The sequence below is a fragment of the Gadus morhua genome, chromosome 1 (assembly GCF_902167405.1).
Source record: "Gadus morhua chromosome 1, gadMor3.0, whole genome shotgun sequence".
Classification (NCBI taxonomy): domain Eukaryota; kingdom Metazoa; phylum Chordata; class Actinopteri; order Gadiformes; family Gadidae; genus Gadus; species Gadus morhua.
Genome location: NC_044048.1, coordinates 23044775 through 23068443, shown reverse-complemented (window position 1 = coordinate 23068443; position 23669 = coordinate 23044775). Strand labels below are relative to the sequence as shown.

The 23669-nt window shown below is 44.4% G+C and overlaps 3 protein-coding genes across 7 annotated transcripts; 2 read left to right on the top strand and 1 right to left on the bottom strand.

The window, feature by feature from the left end:
- The first annotated feature begins 536 nt into the window (after window positions 1-536).
- On the top strand, window positions 537-7956 carry LOC115553708 (putative beta-lactamase-like 1). Of its 4 annotated transcripts, none has more exons than XM_030370197.1 (7): window positions 537-925; window positions 1330-1445; window positions 2295-2401; window positions 2569-2726; window positions 3046-3257; window positions 5033-5138; window positions 5855-7956. In XM_030370197.1, the coding sequence occupies exons 2-7, from the start codon at window positions 1340-1342 to the stop codon at window positions 6834-6836; spliced, it is 1671 nt and encodes a 556-aa protein (XP_030226057.1). In that variant the 5' UTR covers window positions 537-925; window positions 1330-1339; the 3' UTR covers window positions 6837-7956. The 4 variants fall into 4 exon arrangements, with proteins under 4 accessions (XP_030226057.1, XP_030226074.1, XP_030226066.1 ...); XM_030370214.1 differs by having other exon boundaries at window positions 538-925; window positions 2301-2401; XM_030370206.1 differs by having other exon boundaries at window positions 553-933; window positions 2301-2401; window positions 5855-7954.
- A 6356-nt stretch (window positions 7957-14312) lies between these two features.
- Window positions 14313-16723, top strand: LOC115547152 (guanylin-like). The gene is made up of 3 exons (XM_030361124.1): window positions 14313-14467; window positions 15295-15478; window positions 15923-16723. Exons 1-3 carry the CDS (start codon window positions 14396-14398, stop codon window positions 15985-15987), a joined length of 321 nt encoding a protein of 106 aa, XP_030216984.1. The 5' UTR covers window positions 14313-14395; the 3' UTR covers window positions 15988-16723.
- A 1309-nt stretch (window positions 16724-18032) lies between these two features.
- Window positions 18033-23343, bottom strand: phc2a (polyhomeotic homolog 2a (Drosophila)). Of its 2 annotated transcripts, none has more exons than XM_030357732.1 (7): window positions 23069-23343; window positions 22385-22588; window positions 22070-22175; window positions 21427-21541; window positions 21135-21255; window positions 19963-20263; window positions 18033-19358 (listed from the first exon to the last, which is right to left on the bottom strand). In XM_030357732.1, the coding sequence occupies exons 2-7, from the start codon at window positions 22538-22540 to the stop codon at window positions 19204-19206; spliced, it is 954 nt and encodes a 317-aa protein (XP_030213592.1). In that variant the 5' UTR covers window positions 22541-22588; window positions 23069-23343; the 3' UTR covers window positions 18033-19203. The 2 variants fall into 2 exon arrangements, with proteins under 2 accessions (XP_030213592.1, XP_030213581.1); XM_030357721.1 differs by having other exon boundaries at window positions 23193-23343.
- Between the last annotated feature and the right edge of the window lie 326 nt (window positions 23344-23669).

The window sequence follows — 23669 nt, the reverse complement described above, 5'->3', positions numbered from 1 at the left end:
GGCTAGATTCCCTGTTAAACTCATCTGGTAGAGCATTAGAATATCAACACTGCATGGGTTAGGGGTTAGATTCCCTGTTGAACTCAGCTGGTAGAGCATTAGAATATCACGCAGTGCCAGGGTTAGGGGTTAGGTTCCGTGTTAAACTCAGCGGGCGGAGCATTAAGATATTAGCACTGCCATGGTGAAGGGTTTAATTCCCTCTTGAGCAACCCGTGCTATGAATGTTTCTAAGGCTTGTAAGAACAGACTGCAAACACGTTGTAATATCGACTTTGATATGTTTGATGTCGCGAGATACCAAAGGGTTGGATTCCTTGCTAGCGGGTGGCTGGTATATTCTCGACCACCACTGTCCTACTTGAGGAAACCATGTTGATTTGCTCATGATTGTTCTTCCTCAAGAGCAGCATTACCACCATGCTGAAGCCCGGACCTGATGCCGACCGGGTGTTTCCATTATAATCAAAGGAATCCACGGATGGACGAGCATTAAGACCAGCATTAAGACGGACATTAAGGTAAATCCCCCCAGCAGATGTGAGCACTTTGCTAGTCTCCATTCAACAGCTCTCTCTCTCTCTCGCTCTCTCTCCATGGATTATGACGTCATGGTGCTGTTGCAGAGTGGGATGATGATGATGATGATGATCTGGAGCACGTCCAGGGATCACCGCCCCGGGGATTAAGTGCAGCTAGGTAGTGGTGTTTGGCAAGCGGTGGACGGGAGCTCTGTGGAAGCCCTGGAGGTGTCTCCTCCTCCTGCTCCTCCTCCTCCTCCTGCTCCTGCTCCTCGTCCATGAACAGACCCAGCACCAAGAGGATTTTTATGGCTGAGGAGGTTCCCCTTCTGGAGATGAACGGCTGAAGATGAAGGGCGTTTGGGGCCGTTGAAGATCCTCTTCCTCACCGTAGGAGTGTGGAGGTGTGGAGGTACGTTTAAAAACTTTCGCTCCTTGTCAGCATAGAGAACCGGAGTTGTATTTGATTTATCTGAGAACGTTATCTACCGCCTCGAATCAACAGCAGGACAAGATAAGCTGTAAAACTGTATTGGTCAGTTAAAGCAATCACACGCTGAGGCATATGCTGCTCGGATAAGGTACTTAAGTGGACCGACGGACCACCGGCATACACTTTATTATTCTCTGTTCATTTGTATTTGTTATTAATATTCTTCAAGTCAGAAAGATACCATTGTGGATGTGGATGAACCCTTTCCTGGCCTGCATTGCGCTCATTCATCAACGCTGCTACGGTCTTTCATGCTGTGCCGAGAGAACTCCATGAGTACATGTGTGTCCGTGTGGGCTTTTGGTCTGCGTTCAGGAACGACGCGATGAAGGTGAAATGGACCAAACTGGGCATGGTGGTCTTCTTCCTGCTGTCTGTTGTCATGACGACCTGCTTCATCTGGCAATACAGGATGCCCAAGTTGGAGATGGGTGTGTAAAAACAAAACAAAATACAACACAAATAACACAAACTAAAAGACTTTCACCTTAACTGATTATTATGATTGCATGATTATATGACTTGATGATGATGATGATCACCATATCTAAACATACTGTTGGGATTGATTCCCACACACTTTCAGGATTTTTTTTTTATCATCAACGAGGGTAGACCTTTCCATTCTGACGTCTAATTGCTTGTTTGTGTGGGCGGTGGAGGGATTACACAAAGCCGGGCGTACTGTAGTAGCGGCCGCGGGATTATCGGACCCTTTAGAGTTTAAACCCTGCTGAGAAAGACCAGAGAGGGGGGTGTCCCGTCCGACACACCGAGTCGCCGCGGCAACAGCATGTGTTTTCCATTAGAGACGATGTCCGTAGCAGACGCCCCACCACACACGACCGTTTTACATTTGACGCAATCACGTCCCACAACATTGGTACCTAAAGACAACTGTTGCAAAACACAACATTTTGTCAGGTACCGTTGATAAGGGTGTAAAATGGTAACACATGATGCTTAAAGATATTGTACTGTTTTTTTAATGTGATTTTTTTTTAAATTCGTGCTTTCTCAAATCTGCCATTGAACATAAATAATGCCATGTGGTGAATTTCGCTCTGGGGCTTTTTAATTAAAATATCCAATCCATGCATCATCAATTTAACTCAAACTCAACATTTTCATTTCCAATTTTACCTGGGGGGGTAGGGCACAGCTGAAATAGAGAATTGGAGACTGACGGAATACAGAGATGGTCTATTGTGTGTGAGTGCGAGTGTGTGTGTGCGTGCGTGTACAAACTTCTCCATAACCAACATCTCCCATGTGTTCAGAAACAGTTTCCACAGACAGCCTGCGGAAGGAGACGATCTGCCCCCGGTTCCCCGAACCCGTGCCCCTGACGCATCCCATCCCCGTGCTTAAACAGGCCCTTGAACAGGTGTGTCTCTGCACAAAACCTTTGACCTTTGGGTGACCCATTTTGGACACAAATTTTTTGTTTTCGGTCTGCATTCACAAATTTCCTGTCAAAGAAAGTCTCAAATTACCCAAATAAGAGTTACACACACATCTTATCCGATACTCTTCTCACTCAACTCCAAACAGGTCGATGCCCTCTTCAGGTCAAAGGTCAACCAAATCAGCCTACCTGCGATATCGGCCATTGTGATCTTAAACGACTCGGTTCTCTGGAACGGGAACTTTGGCAAGAGGAACGGGAGCGACCCCAACTCTCCACCCCCCTCTGAATACACCATGTACAGGTACTCTCCAATATTAGGTTCAGACTCGTGCCACATACACCCTGCAGTCTCGGCAGGTGTGGCCCCCCCAGTAGGAAAAGGGTTAAACAAACAGCTACAGTAGTGGTGCTTCAGATGGTTGGATTAGACACCTCTTGTGTGTTATGGTCGATAACGTATGCTTTAATATACATTTTAATAATGTACCATGTTGATGATTTGTCAATATCGTCCACCTCACCTACTACTACTACTACTAGTAAAAGGTCAGATTTACCACTCTCCAGAACTTTGCGCTGCCAGGTTTTAATAAAGCCCAATCTGATCTTCTATCCATCAGGATCGCCAGCCTCTCCAAGATCTTCCCCACCCTGATGCTCTACAAGCTGTGGGAGGACGGCGGGGTGGACTCCCTGGACGACCCCATCGAGAAGTACGTCGACAACTTCACCATCAAGAACCCGCTGGGGAGAGGCGGCGGTCCCGGACAAGCCTCCCCTCGGGCCCGCCTCCCATCAATCACCCTGCGCAGGATGGCCAGCCAGCTCTCAGGTGAGAAGACCCCCCCCCCCCCCACACACACACCCACACACACCCTAACCCTAACCCTACCTCCCCCTCCCAAATCATTCGATCACGTCTGCATCGCATCCGAGACACTTGACGTGATGACTTTCATTGAGGTTGAGTCGATAAGCATTGGAATACAATCTATTGGGATGTACACAGTTTTTTTGCCGTCGTCTGAAGTTTAAATGATGTTTTCGATTCTGATCCAATGAGGCGATAGAAGGAAGTCGACGGTGCAGCAATGGGCGGGGTTATCTGGAAGCTAACCTTGCGATGTACCGGGTTTGCTCCAGGTTATGTTGACAGAATGAGTTGCCATTGTTTTTGAAATGTGACTCCTCATTTTGGTATCCTAACCCACGAAATTGTGAAACGACTTGAAAAAGCCCAGGAGTCTTCGTTTTAAGGAGATGCCTTCCCATCAACGTCATCACAGAGCCTCAACTAACCCCATATGCCCACACGAATAGCAGGAGAATCTATACTTGGACAAGAGCTGGTCTCCAAACAGAGATAATCCCCCCTGATGGGTCATTGGTCTCTGCAGAACCTGGACGCTGCAGTTTAAAGAGGCAGAAATAGGGGACAAACAAAGCCTGTCTCCTGCTGACACTCCACCGTAGACCACACCCAGTGTTCTGGGACGAGGAGGGAACCCGCTAAGCCAATTAGTGGTCTGAGAGGCTGAGATGCTAACTGGCTCAACAATATGTTAGCTAACTGGCTCAACCTGCTATATGTTAGCTAACTGGCTGAACCTGCTATATTTGAGCTAACTGGCTACACTGGCTGTATGCTGCTAGAAATGAGGGGGATTACATTTCATCCTAAACAACAACAACAGTGGGGGATTGTACAATTGTAAAGTTAAATTAAACATGTGTAAATATTTCCAATAGATGAAATTGTACCATGGCTCATTATATATGGATGTATAATGAGCAATACAACGGAAACGATGTAACCCTACAACTGAAACCATCAAACTGTGCTAATGTTAAAGCTAAAGATAGAAACTAAATCAGCCCCCAGTCAGTTGGGCCAGTTTGTGAGGTTCTTGGGAAGATCGATCCACTGTTCACAATTTACAGTCCCAGATCGATGGCCCATAGGTCCTTGTATCCTTGCCTAGAGTGAGTGCACCCTTAGACAGTGCTGTCTCGCCAGAGAAGATATCCCTCACCCCCCTACATTAAAAAAAACTTGCAATGTGCCGTGAGACTAAGGGTCTTTCCCTTAAACTACCAGACTACAGTTAATCTAGACTACCCAGAACAACTCCTGGATTGAACTAGGTTTACCAGAACTCCTCCTCCTTTGGGGTTAACGAATAGGTAATTATAAGTTAGAAATTAAATATTTTACTCATAACGAATAACCTCTCAATAATATATCCCAATAGCACAGTTTACAACGGTTTTGAAGATGACCAGACGGATATGGCATAACGCGGTGGGTTTGGGGTCGCACCAGCAGGTTGGATCGCTCTGAGTAGGTTGGCCTACAGGTTCACACCACATCAGTCAGCAAATGGCTGGGCCAGTTATGTTAGCAAACTGGCTAGGCCTGATATGTTGGCAAACTAGCCAAGATGTTAGAAATCTGGCCCAAGCTCATTAAATATCGACTGGTATGTATTTACGCTTTAAAAATGTCATAAAAATTTACTTTCAATGTGTAGGTTCAATTTAGTTACATTTATTTCACTAAAGGACCTATATTGCTTCTGTATATTTATCATACACTTTTATTTTCAGGATTACCCAGGCGATTACGGGAGACTAATCTCCTCTGGAGTGGAGACACGCAGGCAGCTCTTGAACTGTTAAAGGACGATATCCTGGTGGCAGATCCTGGCACTAAGTAAGTCTCAAGTACTTCTCTGGTAAGAGTAAACACAGGCCTCCATTAACACTTGTGTTAATCACTCAGTGATTGTTACCATAACAATCCCTGAGTGACATGATACCAGTTGATACCGTCTCCTGACGTCAACTGACTTTAGTCCATCACACATTTGGATGGACTCTCCCACTTGTGATGTCACTGAAGGGTAGATGATCAAATGGCCAACACACTTAGCCCTTTGAAATTCTTGATGGAATATATATATATACATATATTTTAGGGCTGTCATACAATTACACATTTTTATTGTGATTAATCGCATGGTATTGATGAGTTAACTCACGATTAATCACATTTCTAAATTTATATTTTAAATCCACTCTTTTATCAAATGGAATGACACATAATCGTTCATACCAAATGTACTTAATAAGCAAATTCAGAACAAATGAGGGAGCTTTATTGACTAACTCAGTGTGGGTCGAATATTAAACTTACGCAACACCACTGATTCGGGAATGAGTAATGCATTAATTTGTAATAATCAAGTTAAAATAAGATTATGTTTCATTATCGCGCTAATTTTAAAATAAGAAAATCGTGATTCCCATTTTTTCCAAAATCGAGCAGCCCATATATATATCTATATATATATATAGATATATATAAACACAATCACACACAAGGGTTATCTTGGCATGACTTTTGGCCTTTCTTCCCCCTCCGGTCAGATGTCACTACAGCAACGTGGCATTCTCCCTGCTCGCCAAGGCCCTGGCCCAGAGGGTGGCGGGCGTGGACTTCGAGGAATGGGTGAGCGTCAACATCCTGCAGCGGCTGGGCCTGGACGACACGGGCTTCGACATCACCCCGGACGTCCGGGCCCAGATGGCGGTGGGGGTCTACGCCAGCGGCCAGCCCGCGCCCCTCTACGACCTGGGCTGGTACCGGCCCGCGGGCCAGATGTACTCCACTGCGGCCGACATGGCCAAGCTGAGCATGGTGCTCCTGGGCGGGTACAGCCGGCGCCTGCTCCGGGACGACACCCTGAAGACCATGCTGACGCCCGCCTTCCGCTGCCACGCGGGCTACTTCGCCAACGCCACCGCCACGCCCTGGGAGGTCAACGAGCTGCGGGGCTACGACGTGCTGCGCAAGGACGGCGATCTGGACGGCTACGCCGCCACGCTCTCCCTGGTGCCGCGCCTCAACCTGGGCCTGCTGGTGCTGATGGCCGGCGTGCGGCCGCAGACGGGCCCCGACCTGGTCACAGAGGTCTACCGCCGCCTGCTGCCCGCCATCGAGACCGCCTTCAGGGGCGCCGCGCGCACGCTGGCCGCCCCGCCCAGCTCCGACCCGTACGTGGGCATCTTCACGTACCGGAACATGACGTTTTACGAGATCAAGGCCGACCCGGACGGGGTGCTGGTCATGCAGCAGTTCGGGCCGCAGATGGACCCGTCAGTGCCGGCCAAGTACCGCACCATCCGTCTGGACTACCTGGAGGACCGGGTGTTCCGGGTGGTGTTTGAGCAGGAGTACCCCTGTAAGCTGAAGGTGAACAGCGCGTCCGTTTCTCTGGAGGCCCAGGACAGACAGCTGTTCAACTTCTATCCCTTCGGCAAGAAGGGCGTGTCGCCTGGGTTCGACTCCCCGGGACTGAACACGTACAGAGTGATCAGGATAGCCCACAGGCCCTATTTCCCTTCGTAGAAGAAGCACACCATGGCCACCTTTATATCGTTGTATCACACCTTTGTATGTTACGGGAACTATTAATCTGTGCATTTGCTCATATTTATCAGCATTATTACGTTTGTTAGGCCTAGTACTGCGAAGTGCCTACCATGTACCATTAAAGGAGACAAAAACTGTGTGAAAGAATTAAACATGGGTTGATGGGTTAAAACTGTTGGTTTGAAATATGTTGTGCTGCTCTCTTCCTTTATACTGAACTCATCGCTGAGAAGGCGCCAGTGGCGTAAGCATCTAAGCCTTGAGCAACTTTTATGTACGAGTGTATCAGCGTCGTACAGGAAGAAGATGAGTCTTCCTGTGGTTTTGTTCAGAGCCCATACTAAACTATGGTTCAGTATGGGCATACAGAGGAGTATCTGTATGTCTGTCCGTCTGTTCCATTACCTTTTATGTATCCAATCTACTTCGTACTTGGCTGAGCGGTTCTGGAGAGTACAATACTGAAGGCCAAGCAAGCAACAAGCCCGTTGTGTACAGGAAAATGTTTGGTGATGCTGAAATCCCGAATGAAGCAACCAAAAACCACCCTATACTTATGCCTGGGTACTTCCTGCATTCCATTAAACACAAATGTAACACAGATATACATGATAGGATTTTTTCCTACAGTGTAAAGGGCTCTTTATGGTTCTACATTCACGCAACGCAAGGGGGTTAAGGACCCCTTACGTCCTTGTGGACCCTCCTTGCGTCCACCGCAAGGGCCAGACGGGTGCCTCCCAAAAATCGTAACCTTCCGTCGAGGCGACACATCAGCAGTGGCTGTGATTGTTCCGCTTACTAAAACCTGACGCGAAACCGTAAACGTTCACGACTGCGTCGAAGCGTCTGCGTGGTCATTGTGTTGCGGGAACGTGGGACGAGAGCCCTTAACAGTTGATCGATTTTCCCCAGAACCTCACAAACGAGCCCCAATTGCTCGGGTCTGATTTAGTTTCTCGCTTCAGATTTAACATGAGCCTGGTTGGTTTGCTTCAGTTGTAGGGCTACACCGTTTCATTTGTATTGCTCATTATACATTCATATACAGTATAATGAGCCATGTTACAATTTAATTTATTCATCTACTGGAAATATACACATGTTTATTTTAACTTTACAATCGTACAATTTCTCACTGTCGTTGTTTTGTCTGGAATCTAATCTTCCTCAATTCTAGCAGCATGCAGCGGAGACATATAGCAGGTTGAGCCAGTTAGCTAACAAAGAGCAGGATGAGCCAGTTAGCTAACATATAGCAGGTTGAGCCAGTTAGCTAAGAAAAAGCAGGTTGAGTCAGTTAGCTAACATATAGCAGGTTGATCCATATTGCTAGCATCTCAGACCAGAAATTGGCTTAGCGGATTCCCTCCTCGTCCCAGGAAACCGGGTGTAATCTGTGGTGGAAAAATGAATTGTCTACTTTTTAGACAATTTCTACAGCACAATTTTTACTTTTTTGGCCATCTAATTTATATACCTAAATAATACCCAATTCATGATTCAATTAATCAATCATTTAATAGCGTATCTATTACATGACATCCATAACGCTACATTTTGGCTCCTCATTTGACACAGAAAGCTACTATATCGACTGAGAAAGCACAACAGACTGGCCCCTCATCCCTGCTTACACAGTAGTAAGAAAAGCGTAATTTAAACATTCTAATCAATTAAAACTCTGAGCTCATGTAAATATGGTTAGCAGGAGTCAAGTAGACTTTCCTACTGTCTACTGCCTCAATCTGTCTTTATCTACTTTATTAATCCCTGAGGAATAAAATGTGTCAAAAAGCTAAAGAATATTAAATAAAATTGCATATTTAGTCTTCATGAAAAATAACGTTATTATTATACTTTCTAAACTGAAACATTTTCAAAGACTTTATGTCAATGACTCAGCTCAACAGATATCACCTTAACAATTAATTAATTCATGCATTAATTAAATGTATTCATTTTGTAATGCATTTTATTTATATATATATATATATATATATATATATATAAAAAACGGTGGTGTGGACCTAATTGTTACATCTGTGATGTGAAGAGAAATGATTGGCAACGCGAGCAAGCCAAACCCTTTATAAACGGCGTGTGAGACTGCTGTGCTCAATACTGACAAACCAGGTGAACCACAACAAGGCAGCTGTTGGCGTCTTACTATTAAATAAAGCCGCACAATGAAGTGGATCATCGCCGTTATCGCCGCCGCCGTCGTCCTACACGTGGCCTCATGCCTTGTGGTCATCACGGTAAACAACTTGGCATTATTTTGACCATCATAGCCTAATTATTCATAGTAGTGTGTAGTACTCTTTTGTGTTGTCCTAGTTTATTACGCAGATTAGTAGGCGATGGTGATCGCAATGTCCACAGCATAGGCTAGCCTACCTGTTGGCGTCCTTAAAGGAGACATATTATGGTGTTTTCCCAACAAGTAAACGTAGAATTTGAGTTCCAGAAAACATGTTTTTGAAGCCGTTTGCTGGAAATAGCTTTTAGGAAAAAAAATATTGTCTACCGCTAATCCCCTCTGTTTCAGTCCCTTCAGAATGCGCTGTTTCTGGTGTCTGTAGCACTAGTTGTGTTTCCATCTAAAAAGGTGATGCGAATCTTTAGAAAGTTCACAAAAAAGTAATTCGAATTAGGTGCGTTTCCATCAAGTGGTTGGAGCGGAATAGGGTGATGACGTTACACGTTGTCGGCAGGGTTGCTATGGCCGGTCGTTATGCGGAAATCGGAAAGACTGTCAGTCCCATAGATATACAGTATATATATTATTGTTTTCATAATATGTCCCCTTTTAAGCAAAATCAAAAAAAGTTACCTGCTCCTTAATGTCTTCAGCAATCTGGTTTAGTCAAGTCCCTTTTGACATGACTAAATAATAAATAGTAACTGCTAGCACTGTTAATTGACGTGATCGGTGTTCTGGGCTTGCTGCAGATCTCGGCTTCGGACATGGCAGGGAGATACACGTATTCTTCGGAGTCTGTGAGGAATCTTTGGGGGGCTATGGATGCGGCCGGGTCTTCTCGTGCGGCCGAGGCCGGTGTAAGTACCATATCGGCTCGGCTTCCAGGTCGGCTCGGGGTCCGTTGTCTGCTGATTACGTCACACAATAGCTATCTACTGCAATAAGGTTTTTTATGGCTTAAATTAAAGAGCCTGTTATGATCTTTCATTTTGAACATAGACCATTCCCAACCTATCTGTATCGATAGTTTTCTTCTAAAAACAAAACATCCCTCGGAATCATCTTGGCTGTCAAGATAAGCCGTCCGTGTTGCCAGATTGGGCAAATTTTCAGCCTGATTTGGCTACTTTGACGGGACATATGCCCTATCTGGCAACACAAACCGAAACTAGACATAGACCTACTCGCGCTCACACATGTGCTCGCTGTTGCCTCGTGGTTGCTATGACTACAGCCAGAGCTACAGCACAAAACAGCCAATCACAACTGTCCGACGTACAGCCAATCACAATGTACGCCCATTCAAGCGTACAGCCAATGATATTGTGTAACGTAATCAGCAGACGACGGACCCCGAGCCGATCTGGAAGCCGAGCCGATATGGTACTTACACTGGCATTCCCGCCGTGTGCTCCCACAGTGCCCTGCCGGAAGAATTCAGACCCATGTGTCGGGACCCCAGCGCCCGGAAGCTCTTCGCCAAACTAGGTAGGCCTGCCGCGTGCCGTCTCGCTACTGTCATGTCTGTCTGCACACCTGTCTATGGGTCTCGATCGCACTACCTCAGGGATGGGCAACTTTCGTGATAAAGAGGGCCACATTTTTCATCATACCCAGAGGCGGAGTGGCCATCGAGAATATTTATTACTGCCGCGGCCCACAGTAATTTGGGCCGAGGGCACCCTAGTGGCCGCTGTATCGTAGGTCACACGAACAAGCAACCGCGAAATGTACGAGAGATCTCCGTCAGAGCCTCCCCCCTTCATGACTGATATCGTTTCTAAGCAAACTAGACACATGGGTTTGCCTTTGAATCTATGAACAGATACTCTGCTCCGTATCTTTCTTGAACGAGTTTTCTGTAACTCGATTTATTATTATTATTTTTTAATTTAAATTATGTGCGGGCCTGACGGAGAGAGGATGCGGGCCGTATACGTCAGTTTCCCATCCCTGCACTACTTTCACACACTTCTGTCCGTCTTGGCTTTCTGTCAGTACTTAAAGTTCAATTTCAAGGTCAAGTTTGCTGTAGAATGTATGTTTTAACATATTTTGGTAAGACATTTGTGTAATGTCGGTCATGCCACCTAACACTTTTTCAGTCGTGCCACACAAAACATGAACATCTTTTTGGAAAAATCTGTGAATTTAAATATTAGGTGCCTGCACTAATGACCCAATAGAATGTTAAGAAGTTAGCCAACACCGAATCAAGTTGTTCAGCGATCGACTCATTATAGACACAAATCACCAATGGGTTTGAGGCCCACTGGTCTGATGATGGCCTTTTGTGTTTTTTTCCTCAGAGGAACTGAGATCTGCGACACCGGCTACTGTGAAGGCAATGCTGCCTGATTCCAATCAGAGGAGGCAATAAACTGAAATCAAAACGATTTTAAACGAAAGAAAAAGAAATAAACATCTGAGCCTTCTTTTTTGAATAAACGTGAATAAACCCACCATTTTGTCGTAAATCCACCTCCCACTATGACAACTCAAGGCTTCCCCACCTGGTCAACAGAGGGTATATCCAAACTATACCATTTACTATTATCATATAGCAGACGCTTTATCCAAAGCAACTTCATGGATGATTGTATTTAGATGTCAGTAGGAAGCAGCGGTTGGGTAGACTGCAGACATTTGGTATAGAATCCAGGACCTTTAAGCAGGGAGAGGTAGGCACCGACCTAATGGGGACATATACCAGGTGTGTGTGATTAGCCGTTACAAGCAGTTTTGAAAATGCCCCGCTTATGACATTCACAGGTGGGCGTGTCCACCTACATGTATGTCCCCTTTAATCGCTAGACACCAGCCACCGTTCCAATCACGAAGAGGCTTGGGGTTCTGAACCCAGGACGAGCACAGCCTGGTATGGGAGGTCAGATCCCAACACAAGACTCTGAGTTGCACTTATGATGAACATTGCAGACATTAGAAATTACGATTTGGCATATGCCTCACACGGATTAAACCCTAGAAGGATTTCAGGATAAAAAAAGACAACTAGAAGCGCAGAAAAACAGTGGCAAATAAACTTTGCACTTCCAAACAATTACTATTTGGAAGTCCAAACGAAAAACCTTTGTATATTCGATAAGGGTTACATATGAATCAAGACTTTCAGAATACCTTTTCAGTAGAGTTTGTCCCCTACATAAATAACAGATCATATTTACCGGCATTAATGACGGACATTAGACCTGGCTTAAAAGGACCAAAGACAGGAGAGGCTGGACCAACCTCTCAATGTGCCGTAAGACCAAGGGTCTTCCCCCTAAATTACCAAAAAAAGTTATTAAACTAACCAGGACGACTCCTGGATTTAACTAGGGCCTAAAAAAAAAAATTGTTTGGTTACGATTTCCGACCGACCCTTTTAAAGAAAATATAGATATATATTAAAAAATGCAAACTATAATTACGTTTTTGTACAGCACCTCTTCATTCTTTACAAGGAAGAGCGAATTTTCACGTTTTTAAATTTTGCCGCTGGAAAAAAAAAATAAAAAAAATAAAAAAAAAATCCCTACCTACCCATGACCTCAACTGACAAACAACAGGAACCAATTTTTTATTTTTTTAGGCCTAGGCCTAGGCCTACCAGACCTCCTCGTCCTTTAAAGGTCCCATGACATGCCACCAGGTGTCAGTGTGAATAGCCGTTTCAAGCCGTTTTGAAAATCTGGCTCTCATGACATCACAAGTGGGCGTGTCCACCTAGATGTGTGCTGGATAGATCCAACCAGCACACATAGGGTGGATAGGTCTACCTGCCTACCCAGTGGACTGTAGCAAACGTTGCTCATCTATCCGTCACACATCTAGGTGAAATTTAATATTTTACTCATAACGAATTACATCTCAATAATATATCCCAATAGCACAGATTAAAACTGTTTTGAAGATGAACCAGACGGATATGGCCCAATGCAAAGTAAGCAGTGAGTTTCCCCTGTTATGAGGCGGTGGGTTTGGGGTCGCTGCAGCAGGTTTGATCCCCCCTATAGGTAAGCCTCCTGTCAGGCTGGTTCACACCGCATCAGTCAGCAAAGTGGCTGGGCCTGATATGTTGGCAATTTGTTAGCAAACTTGCTGGGCCTGAAATGTTGGCAAACTTGCCAAGATGTTTGAGATCTGGCCCAAGCTCATTAAATATGGACCGGTATGTATTTACTCTTTAAAAATGTCATAAAAATGTACTTCCAACATAAGTTCAATTTAGTTTAGATTCATTTCACTAAAGGAACTATATTTCTAACTCAGTATATTAATTATACACTTTCAGGATTTCCCAGAAGATAACGGGAGACTAATCTCCTCTGGAGTGGAGACACGCAGGCAGCTCTTGAACTGTTAAAGGACGATATCCTGGTGGCAGATCCTGGCACAAAGTAAGCCTCAAGTACTTCTCTGGTAAGAGTAAACACAGGCCTCCATTTACCCTTACGGGCCCTTTGTTACCCTTACTATCGGCAGGTATCAGTGAGTTAGTGACAGGATACCAGTTGATACCGTCTCCTGACGTCTCCTGACGTCTACTGGCTTTAGTCCAGCATAACTTTGGATGGACTCTCCCACTTTTGATGTCACTGAAGGGTAGATTATCAAATGGCCAATACACATGGCCCTTTGAAATACTTGATGGAATAACATACATACATACATACATACATACATACATACATACATGTCTGCAAACCTGTCTATCGGTCTTTAGACTCTTGATCACACTTCTGTCTGCCAGTCTGTCTGTCTTAACTTTCTGTCAGTAGTTAAAGTCCATTTGACAGGCAAGGGCAAGTTTTTATTATTTGAATGCATGTCATCCAATATTTTTTTTAATAAAATCGGTTGTTTATCTTCAATCATTTACCAGCCTATTGATTGCATGACATCCATAACTCTACATTTTGGCTCCTAATTTGAGCGTTTGACAGAGAAAGCTAATTTATTGACTGAGAAAGCACAACAGACTGGCCCCTATATATATATATATAAATATATAAACACTCAATTTAGTATTCATTAATAATTTATTAAATATATGGCATCAATATTTCACTAGACTCCCAGAACTTCGTTTGCATATACACTTCCCCATTCATTTTCCCAAACAACGCCTGGGAACCACATTGACCCAAAACGTTGGTGTTACGTTAATGGCGTCAGTTAATGATTGGCCACGCTATAGCATGTGTGCCACAGTCAAACCCTTTATAAACGGCGTGTGGGAATGCAGTGCTCAATACCACCTACTGAAAAACGAAGAGAACCACAACAAGGCAGCTGTTGGCGTCTCACAATTAAATAAAGCAGCACAATGAAGTGGATCATCGCCGTGGCCGTGGCCGCCGCCGTCCTACACGTGGCCTCCTGCACTGTTACCGTCAGGGTAAGAGCAACATGGCATGCATTTTTTTTTCCAGAAATAACTTGAATTATATATAGGCTATTTATTCAAAGTCGTGTGCAGTAGGCCTACTCTTTTGTGTTGTAGTTTATTACGCAGAATAGTAGGCTATTCTTGATTTCTAGAAGATAGTCTATAGCTTACCTCTTGAAAAATGCACAACAAAGACCGCAGATAAGGTGAAATCAAAACAATTTAAAATTAAATCTGAAGAAATGCACTCCTCGATGTCAAACTTATTCATTGACGATGAAGAAGCCCTGCAGCAATACACAAAATAACAACATAAGCTACAACCAGTAATTCCTACATGCACGTGTCTAACATAAATATCTTCAGGAACTTAACCAAAATTGACAACTATAGTAATCAAGAATGATAATGGACTTACACGAATAATGTTAAACAGCTGGCAAACACAATAAGGTCCTAACTGAGCCGGTTAGCGGTCTGTAATCCAATACTACCCCCTAGTGGCCGGTGGTAAACTCTGCAAAATCCACAGGCCTATTTATAAAATGTATCTTGTGCTGCATGGTTACCTCCGCAGCTCCGCTGATAATCCTGGGGACAGGATAGTGTATTCAGTATAGTAGAACAGGGTGTTGGGTGTGATCCAAATGTCCACAGCGTCGGTGTCCTTAAGCAAAATCCCCTAAACAAGTTACCTTCTCCTTAATGGGGTCAGCCATGTAGGCCTACTAGGGATTAGTCAAGTCCCCTTTGACTTGACTAAATAGATAAGACGTGACTAAATAGTAAATGCTAGCGCTGTTATTTAACGGGGCGGTGTTTTGAGCTTGCTGCAGGTGGGGCAGTACGAGTATCCTCTGCAGAGTGTGAAGATGCTATGGCGTCTGGTTGCGACGGCCCGCGGGTATCGAAGTGAGGCCCAGGGCAGCATGCCCGCCGTGTGCTACCAACCCGCCCTACCGCACGTCTTCACACCCCTGTGTCGGGACCCCAACGCCGGGAAGCTCTTCGCCGAACTAGGTAGGGCTGCCGCATGCCGTCTCGCTACTGTCATGTGTCTGCACACCTGTGTATATGGGTCTTGATCAGACTTATGGCTGTCTTGTCTTTCTGTCAGTAGTGACAGTTCAAATTGAAAGGCAAGTTCGCTGTAGAATGTAGGCCTGTGTGTGCCTGTGTGTGTGCCTGTGTGTGTGCGTGTGCGTGTGCGTGTGTGTGTGTGCCATCCGAAACATGAAAATCATTTTTGAAAAATCAGGGAATTAAAACATTAGGGTGCTAACACACGTGCCTGAAAAACGACGCAATAATAAGTTCGCTAACACCAAATCAATGTTCTTCAATATAATTATCAAACAACAAACACCAATGGGTTTGAACTGAAGCCCACTCTGATGTGGCGTTGGTTGGGGCAGTGTCATGTGAGTTTCACAGGACTAATACCTTGTTTTGTTTTTTCCTCAGTGAATCTGGCCACCAGGTCGAACTCTTGTGAGATCTGCGCATCGCCAGCCTGCTACGGCTGTTGAAAAGACAACGCTGTCTCATCCCGCGTCCCAATCGGATTCAACTGACCTCAAAACGATTAATGCTTTGAGAAATACGGAAAAAGACCCAGCTAATTATTATTTTAATTATTTATAATTATTTAAGAGTCCAAAATAATTCAGATTTCCAAAACGCATCACAATGACAGCAAAACAGCAATGTATAGCATGAAGAGAAAGAATTAGCTCACGCTCACCAGTAGAGGAGATGAGCTGTGCCCATAGGGTTCCGAAGTCTTTAACAAAGTCTTCCACAAACACACAATATGCATAAGGGCTTTCGCCTACAAACTCAACTTGCATGAATCTAATGTTCAACATGGAGCTGATGGGTTTGCGTTGGCAAAAACAATGATGTTCCAACACGAACACACACACATACAAACTCTCCTTTTCCTGTCTCTTCCTGTCTAATCTACTTTCCCTCCATTTCCAGATTACCTTGTTGTAGCTCCGCCTATAACACGATACAAAGTCATGTGACCCTTTACAGGTTAGCCCTGTGTGCAAAACATGTCTGATAAGTAGGGATGTCCGATATTGGCTTTTTTGCCGATATCCGATATGCGATATTGTCCAACTCTAAATTTTCGATTCCGATATCAGCCGATACCGATGTCGATATTTGGGTTATTTATTTTTCCTCAAACCTAATTTAGGTAACATTACATATCTCCTGTTGTGGAATTAACACAACATGCTTAATGTTATTGTGATGCCCCACTGGATGCATTCTTGAATGTAACAAGGCTTTCCAAATGTTAACATTGTCTGTGCAAAATAAGAAAAATACTTCAACTTAATTTAAGGGAAAAGTGCCATGTTTATTTTTATTTTTTTAATGGTCTCAGACAACAGTTTGGATTACACTTTCCCTGAGATAATCTTGACAATGCCCACAACAAATAGGGCAAACTTGACTTCACAAATGATAAAACATTGTACCTGAACAACTATGTGCAACATAGCAGTATGTTTCTTTAACTAAAACTCAATAACCTTAATTGAATAAATGCACAAATATGAGTCAATTACAATGTGCACTGTACTGCACAATTTTGAAAACATTTATTTGAGCTATAAATAAAAAATAAAAAAAAATCGGTTTTAAGGCAAAAAAAATCCGATACCGATATTGACCGATATTACATTTTTATGCTAATATCGGGCCGATAATAACGGTGGGCCGATAATATCGGACATCTCTACTGATAAGCCTTCTTTACCTTGCAGATTTTTTTGGAATAAACATGATTATGATGGCCCACCATTTTGCAGTGTCATAACTCCACCTCCCACTAGCTGACAACTCAAGTCTTCCCCAGCTGGTCAACAGAGGGTTTATCCAAACTATACAATTTACTATTATCATATATGTGACAACCCCCCTGAACCCCCTTTTAGTCCTAGCTGCCACTGCAAGCGAAGGGCTAGGCCTCAGTATCTTCATAACCAAATTAACCACACCTGAGTACAGGGTTGGGCTTATATAAGCAGGTTTTCACTCTCATTCACATGGGCGCTTTGCTTTATCTCATTCTTTCCCCACATATCCTTGCAGGTAAAGCAATTATCCCTAGTCATTTGTTTCGCCTTGCTTTGTACCATTTCAAATAAATTACCTTTTTGATTTAAAATGTAATTGTTTGACTCCCTTTATTATGTGATGATGTACGTGGCCACAGTTGCCTATGGCATGCACTTTATCCAAAGCAACTTCCTGGGATGGTTTTATTTAGAGATTAGGAACCAGCTAGGGGTTGGGTAGACTGCAGCCAGGTGGGGGATAGAACAGAACCTTACAGCAGGGAGAGTAGGCACACACCTTAATCGCTAGACCCCGGGTACCACTCCAATCAGGAAGGAAGGCTGGGGTTCTGAACCCAGGGGTTGGATGTCACAACCGAATTCAAGAACTCAATGAGCGGCACTTACGATGAACATTGCAGACATTCGACTGCATTGGAAATAATGGGCCCTTCTTTTAGCAATGGTTTTTCATTTGCGACACATTGATTACACCCTTTGAAGATTTCAGGATTTTATTTAGGATAAAAGACACCTTTGAGACAAGAAACTGAGTCAGCAATTGAAGGCCACTTTTCACTTCGAAAAAAAGTTTGTTATTGTAAGTCTATCAAACGTAAAAAAGCTAAACTTCAATACCTTCACACATTTTTACAAGGGTTACATATAAATTAATACTTTCAGAAGTTCTGCCACCGTGATAATAAAATACATAACCTAAGTGTAACATTGTAATCTAGAGTGTATCCTGTGCCCTAACAATGTCTTAATTCAATAGAATATTCTGACTTTGGTGTAGGTGACCTAACAAATCAAATCTACAAAACACAGTAACCAACAGTTGAGTTTACCAGAATGCATCTTGCAGAAAGCCTTTTCAGTTGAGTTTTGCGTCTACGACCGATTGTTAAGGCCTCAACCAGTGACATGTTTATTGTATTATGATTACTAAACTGCTAACCTATCCACTCTCCTTTTATCATTCAACGGGCCTTATACACTGGGTGGCCATCTTGGTTCCCCCACACAGCTACTTCTAGAATCAAGCGCTCTTGTTTTCTTTTAAACACATGGGAAGGCCCCCAGTTCTTCCTGCCTGAAGCCATCACATACATTGTCGGTTCATTTGATTGCAAATACTTCTTTGAGTGCAACTTTTTATTCACCCTGTGATTAAATGAGGTCTGAACAGACTTCCCATTCATGAAAGAGAAATTTAAAATGCACTATTTTTGTTTACAGTTTTACTTTCATTATCAAACAGTGCCAAATTTGGCCCAACGGCCTCCCTTAAGGCAACAGTAATTTAAACGTTTAAAAACATATCACAACAGCATCATCACCAGAGTAACACCCTGGCTAATATTGTCCCAGGTTGAAAACCAAACGTGTAAACGCTTTTCAAAAGGCTCAAGTTTACCCAAGATTGTGTCACAGTACAAGTGGTAACAAGTCAATAAAACGGCCGATCAAAGTGGAGCCCAGGTCCCTCTTTAAGGCTAAAAAGGCGAGGGAGGGCTTTACATTAAAACTTAAATAACATTAGAAAAGAAAAGGGTCTGAACTCAACAGGACGCGGGCCATGGTCCCGGCCCAGCGTCTCCTGTGAGGTCAGAGAGCACATTGGTTCTGGGGAGGGGGGGGGGGGGGGGGGGGGGGGGGTGAGGAGGGCTAGCAGTCTTTCAGCAGGCAGATCTGGGCGTAGATCTTCAGCGCAGGGCCCAGCTTGATGTTCATGGCCCCCATCAGGTGGTCCTCCTTCAGCAGCAGCAGGGCCTGCCCGTCGATCTCCTGCGAGCGGAACTCTTCGCCGATCTCCAAGCACCCTGATGCACAAAAAACACGACGAGAAAATGAAGCATTTCTCCCTCTGGGACTAAATACATCAACCTTGGAAATAACTGGTCGCAAAGTCGATCCAGAAATTACGTTTATTCCAAGACAAAGTAAATCATGCAGGAATTACATTTCCCAGAGACGAGATCGTGCAGAAACAACATTTCCTCGAGTAGAAATCATGCAGTAATAAAAGGATCAGGTCCAATTCCGATCTGGAGGATCGAACCCAGTACCTTTACCTAGCCACAGCCTAGGGCTGGGCGATTAATCGAATTTTGAGAACAGCTGGATCTGTACATTACTTTAGACTGGCCATTTTCTATTTGACCATTTTGTGTATTTTTTTTATGGCGAAAGTTCTCAGTTACGAAATGTTTTTTGGGAGAGACATGCTGAATAAACACGTCATGTTTCAAACTCAAAAATAATCGTTTGAATAAACGTCATTTAAATATTGACCAAAATAATGATTATGATTTTTTCCCATAATTGAGTAGCCCTGCTCTAGCCCGTCCCTGTTTATTGAATGAATGAATTTACGAATGAATAAAATAATGAGTGAGTGAGTGAGTATCCCCTCAGAGCCCTCACCTGGCAGCGAGCTGATGAACCTGTACACATTCTCCACGCCCCATGTGCCGGGATCTCGTGGCAGGAGGACCAGTGGGAAGGCAGGCAGGTCGTAGCCATCGCCACCACCCCCCCACTCCTTCAGCTGCTGGGGGGGGGAGGGGGGGGAGCCGGCTGCCGCGGGCGACTTGGGCAACGCCGGCCCCCCGTTGAACGTGTCGACCGAGCGGCGCTCCGGCGCCGAGCCCTGGGTCGCCCCGCGAGCGAAGCGTGGCGAGGAGAAGGCGCCGGGCGGAGGTTTCCGCTCGAAGCCCACCTCCGGCTGAGAGCACCACGAAGGAGTTGGTTTTGGTTAAAGGTGAACAGGAAAGCGGGTGGCTGACTGTAGCACGCCATTTAATGTGGTTATTTTGTGAATCCCATTCGGAAATTAGCGTTAATGGGGACAAATTATACCACCAGGTGCGAGTGTGATTCGACCTTACAAGCCGTTTCGAAAATGTGCCCCATATGACATCACTAGTGGGCGTGTCCACCTAGATCTGTGCTGGATAGATGAGCAACGTTTACTTCAGTCCACGGGGTAGGCTGGTAGACGGATCTATCCAGCACACATCTAGGTGGACACGCCCACTAGTGATGTCATATTGGGCAGATTTTCGGCTTGTAAGGATAATCACACTCACACCTGGTGGTATAATATGTCTCCTTTAAGAATTTGGTTGAAGGTGACGTATTATACCATCAGGAGTGAGTGTGTTTAGCCGTTACATGCAGTTTTGAAAATCGGCCCCTTCTGACATCACAAGTGGTTGTGTCCACCTAGATGTATGATGGATAGATGAGGCAACGTTTGCTACAGTCCACCGGGTAGGCTGGTGGGTTGATGTATCCAATGAGTGAGCTAGGCCTCTTCTGACATGCACACTTGTGATGTCAGAAGTGGCTGATTTTCAAAATTGCTTGTAACGGCTAATCACACTCACACCTGGTGGTATAATATGTCACCTTTAAGAAGCACCAGTGTAGAAACATGATTTGGTGGCAAAATGTACAATCTGAATTTAGTCCTGTTTGTGAACAACAATGGGACAGAAGTCAAACAGCCTGTGTATTTAGCCCAAATCAGCAGTAACAAGGCGAAATTGTACATGAATGACGCAAGACAATGCCTCCATCCATTCTATACTCACTTTGTGTTTGGACTCTAAACTCTTCTGCTCTCCGTTCTGTCTTTGGCTTCTGTTCAGATTCTCCAGGTTGAGTCTGCCGGGGGGATAGAGGCCCACGCGCTTGGTGCAGCTCATGTTGTAGCTGGAATAAAAAAAAAAAAAACATAGTCTCAAACCGGTGTGAAATACAAAGCTGGAGTACAAGACAAATTTATCAGGAAAAAAAGTAATCTATCCAATGAGGCACAGTAGCCTAATGTAAATATAACACTATATCAAAAACAAAATGAATACATTTAATAAAATAAATTACCGCTTGGCACACAGCATTGAGCAGAACCTCTTGGTGCCCTTGAAGATGTGCGCAGAGTCCACCTTTCCACACAGCTCACAGGTGAGCATTGGCCCCCCCTGCAGCCCCCTCAGCTCTGACACACACACACACACACACACACACACACACACACACACACACACACACACACACACACACACACACACACACACACACACACACACACACACACACACACACACACACACAGGAAAGCAAACGACAACATTAGCCAGAACTAAACACAACATCAAAAGTGTAAGTAAGTAAACAGCAACAACACTAACAGTAAATAGGAACCAGTAAGTAACATTTGAAGCAGTACATAGTGCCGTACTTGTTGCATGATACATTAAAGTACTTGTTGAACAGAAAACTAAAGTACTTGCTGCATGGTATACTAAAGTAATAGCTGCATGGGAAAGAAGAGTACTTGTTGCATGGTGCACTACAGTACTTGTTGCATCATGCATGGTATACTAAACTATGGTTGCATGGTATACTAAAGTACTGGTTGAATGGTACACTACAGTACTGGTTGCATGGTACACTACAGTACTGGTTGCATGGTACACTACAGCTCTGGTTGCATGTTATACTAAAGAAACCTGCAGGGTCTTACCCTTGGAGGAGAACTCCTCCATCTTGGTGGAGATTCTGGGGCTCTGGGCTACCGGCTGACGCCTGCATCTCCTCAGAGCATCGATGGAGAACGAGGGGTGCTCCACCTACAGACGGACCTCTGTTAATATTCCCTCTGGATCTAACGGTCGGGTGATGAATCAATACATTCTTAGAGACTAACTACTTCCATGTTCACCCATCAATCAGTGAAACTGATGCTGTGCGCCCCCCTGTGTCTCTGAAGCGGAATTACAATGGACTTAAATTGACTTATTGTCTGCTGTTATTGGTACTACCACGCTATACTACTCACCGGGAACGGGTCGGCGCCCTCTTGTATGACGAAACCCCCGATGAGATGGGTGAGGACCGGCGGTTTCACGACAGGCGGGGGTACTCTGATGCTCTTGCCGTTTTGTGGGACGCTGCCTATCACCGAGGGTGCGTTGTTCCCGTTCCCGGAGGTCATGACTGGGGCCAAACCCGCACCGGGTAGTGTTGCATTAAGCACCGTAACCTGTGGAGGACAATTGTTATACAAATCATAAACAAAGGTTCAGTAGACGCACAACTGCGCATTAAGAATGGTAGCTGCATGTTAGGGGGCGGCTGAGTTCGAGGCAAGTCAATGCAACAGTAGAGGATAGCAGAATGATAAACAAACTGGTCGCAAACATGATTTAATTTCATTGTATCGTAGGGATATGATTGGAAATGAAAACACGCGCAACATATAAATGGAACCTGATTCATGAGTATGAAAAAAAAACTAGGGTTTAAACCAGTAGTCTCCCTGAATGGCCTGTTTTATTTGTATGTGCACATTTAACAACACTAAGACATATGTATACACATAACTCTGGTTTAACATTAATGGACCATTTAAGACAGTTGGCGTTCTCTTAACGCAATGCAAACCAAACGTGTTTCATTCATCAGAGTGGCGCTTGTATATCATCCGCCGGGACAATGGCTGAGGGAAGGAAAGCAAGCACCCCTCTTTGTTCAACTCCAAACAACGCTTTCTTTTCTCTGCCACCGACCCGGGCGGCAGCGCAGTCCATGCAACACGTTTATTTATTATCCGCCGTGAAATTACATTACAGAGCAAAAGCACGCACCCGTTAGACCCGCAGCCGGAAAGTTTGCGAGTGGATCACTCTCAAAGTTAATTTCTCGCTTTCCCCCTTTAAATCCAACATTAGACTATTCCAGCAGCAACAGCGTGTAGAGGTCTACGGGTCTGCTTGAGTCAAAAACAGAAGAGTGATGTATAACGCACTCCTATTGGTCGGTGCAACCCAACGAGCGGGCCAATGGCAACACGACTCACAATACAACATTGCTTTTTATTGGATCGAGTTTTGCCCCCCCCCCCCCCCCCAAACCCTACCCCCCCCAAAAAATATTGAAATATATAAATTCTGTAAAATACATTACAGATGCATCGGTTGAGTTGGAATTCCCCAATGAAGCATTCATTGAGTTTGTTAGAACCGGACTTAAAGGAGTATCAATTATAAAGTATTATACATAAATCTGAAAAACATGGTTAAACATTCCCAGCAGACTACTAAAGCCAAATGGGAAAAGTAACT

Excerpts from the sequence above, each read along its gene's own strand:
- LOC115553708 (XM_030370197.1), top strand. The coding sequence starts at position 1,340 with ATGAAGGTGAAATGGACCAAACTGGGCATGGTGGTCTTCTTCCTGCTG. Across the intron at positions 2,402-2,568 it reads TTAAACAGGCCCTTGAACAG|GTCGATGCCCTCTTCAGGTC; the intron begins GTGTGTCTCTGC and ends AACTCCAAACAG. Across the intron at positions 5,139-5,854 it reads GTGGCAGATCCTGGCACTAA|ATGTCACTACAGCAACGTGG; the intron begins GTAAGTCTCAAG and ends CCCTCCGGTCAG.
- phc2a (XM_030357732.1), bottom strand. The coding sequence starts at position 22,540 with ATGACCTCCGGGAACGGGAACAACGCACCCTCGGTGATAGGCAGCGTC. Across the intron at positions 22,176-22,384 it reads AGGGCGCCGACCCGTTCCCG|GTGGAGCACCCCTCGTTCTC; the intron begins GTGAGTAGTATA and ends GTCCGTCTGTAG. Across the intron at positions 19,359-19,962 it reads GTTCATCAGCTCGCTGCCAG|GGTGCTTGGAGATCGGCGAA; the intron begins GTGAGGGCTCTG and ends TTTGTGCATCAG.
- LOC115547152 (XM_030361124.1), top strand. The coding sequence starts at position 14,396 with ATGAAGTGGATCATCGCCGTGGCCGTGGCCGCCGCCGTCCTACACGTG. Across the intron at positions 14,468-15,294 it reads CCTGCACTGTTACCGTCAGG|GTGGGGCAGTACGAGTATCC; the intron begins GTAAGAGCAACA and ends AGCTTGCTGCAG. Across the intron at positions 15,479-15,922 it reads GAAGCTCTTCGCCGAACTAG|TGAATCTGGCCACCAGGTCG; the intron begins GTAGGGCTGCCG and ends TTTTTTCCTCAG.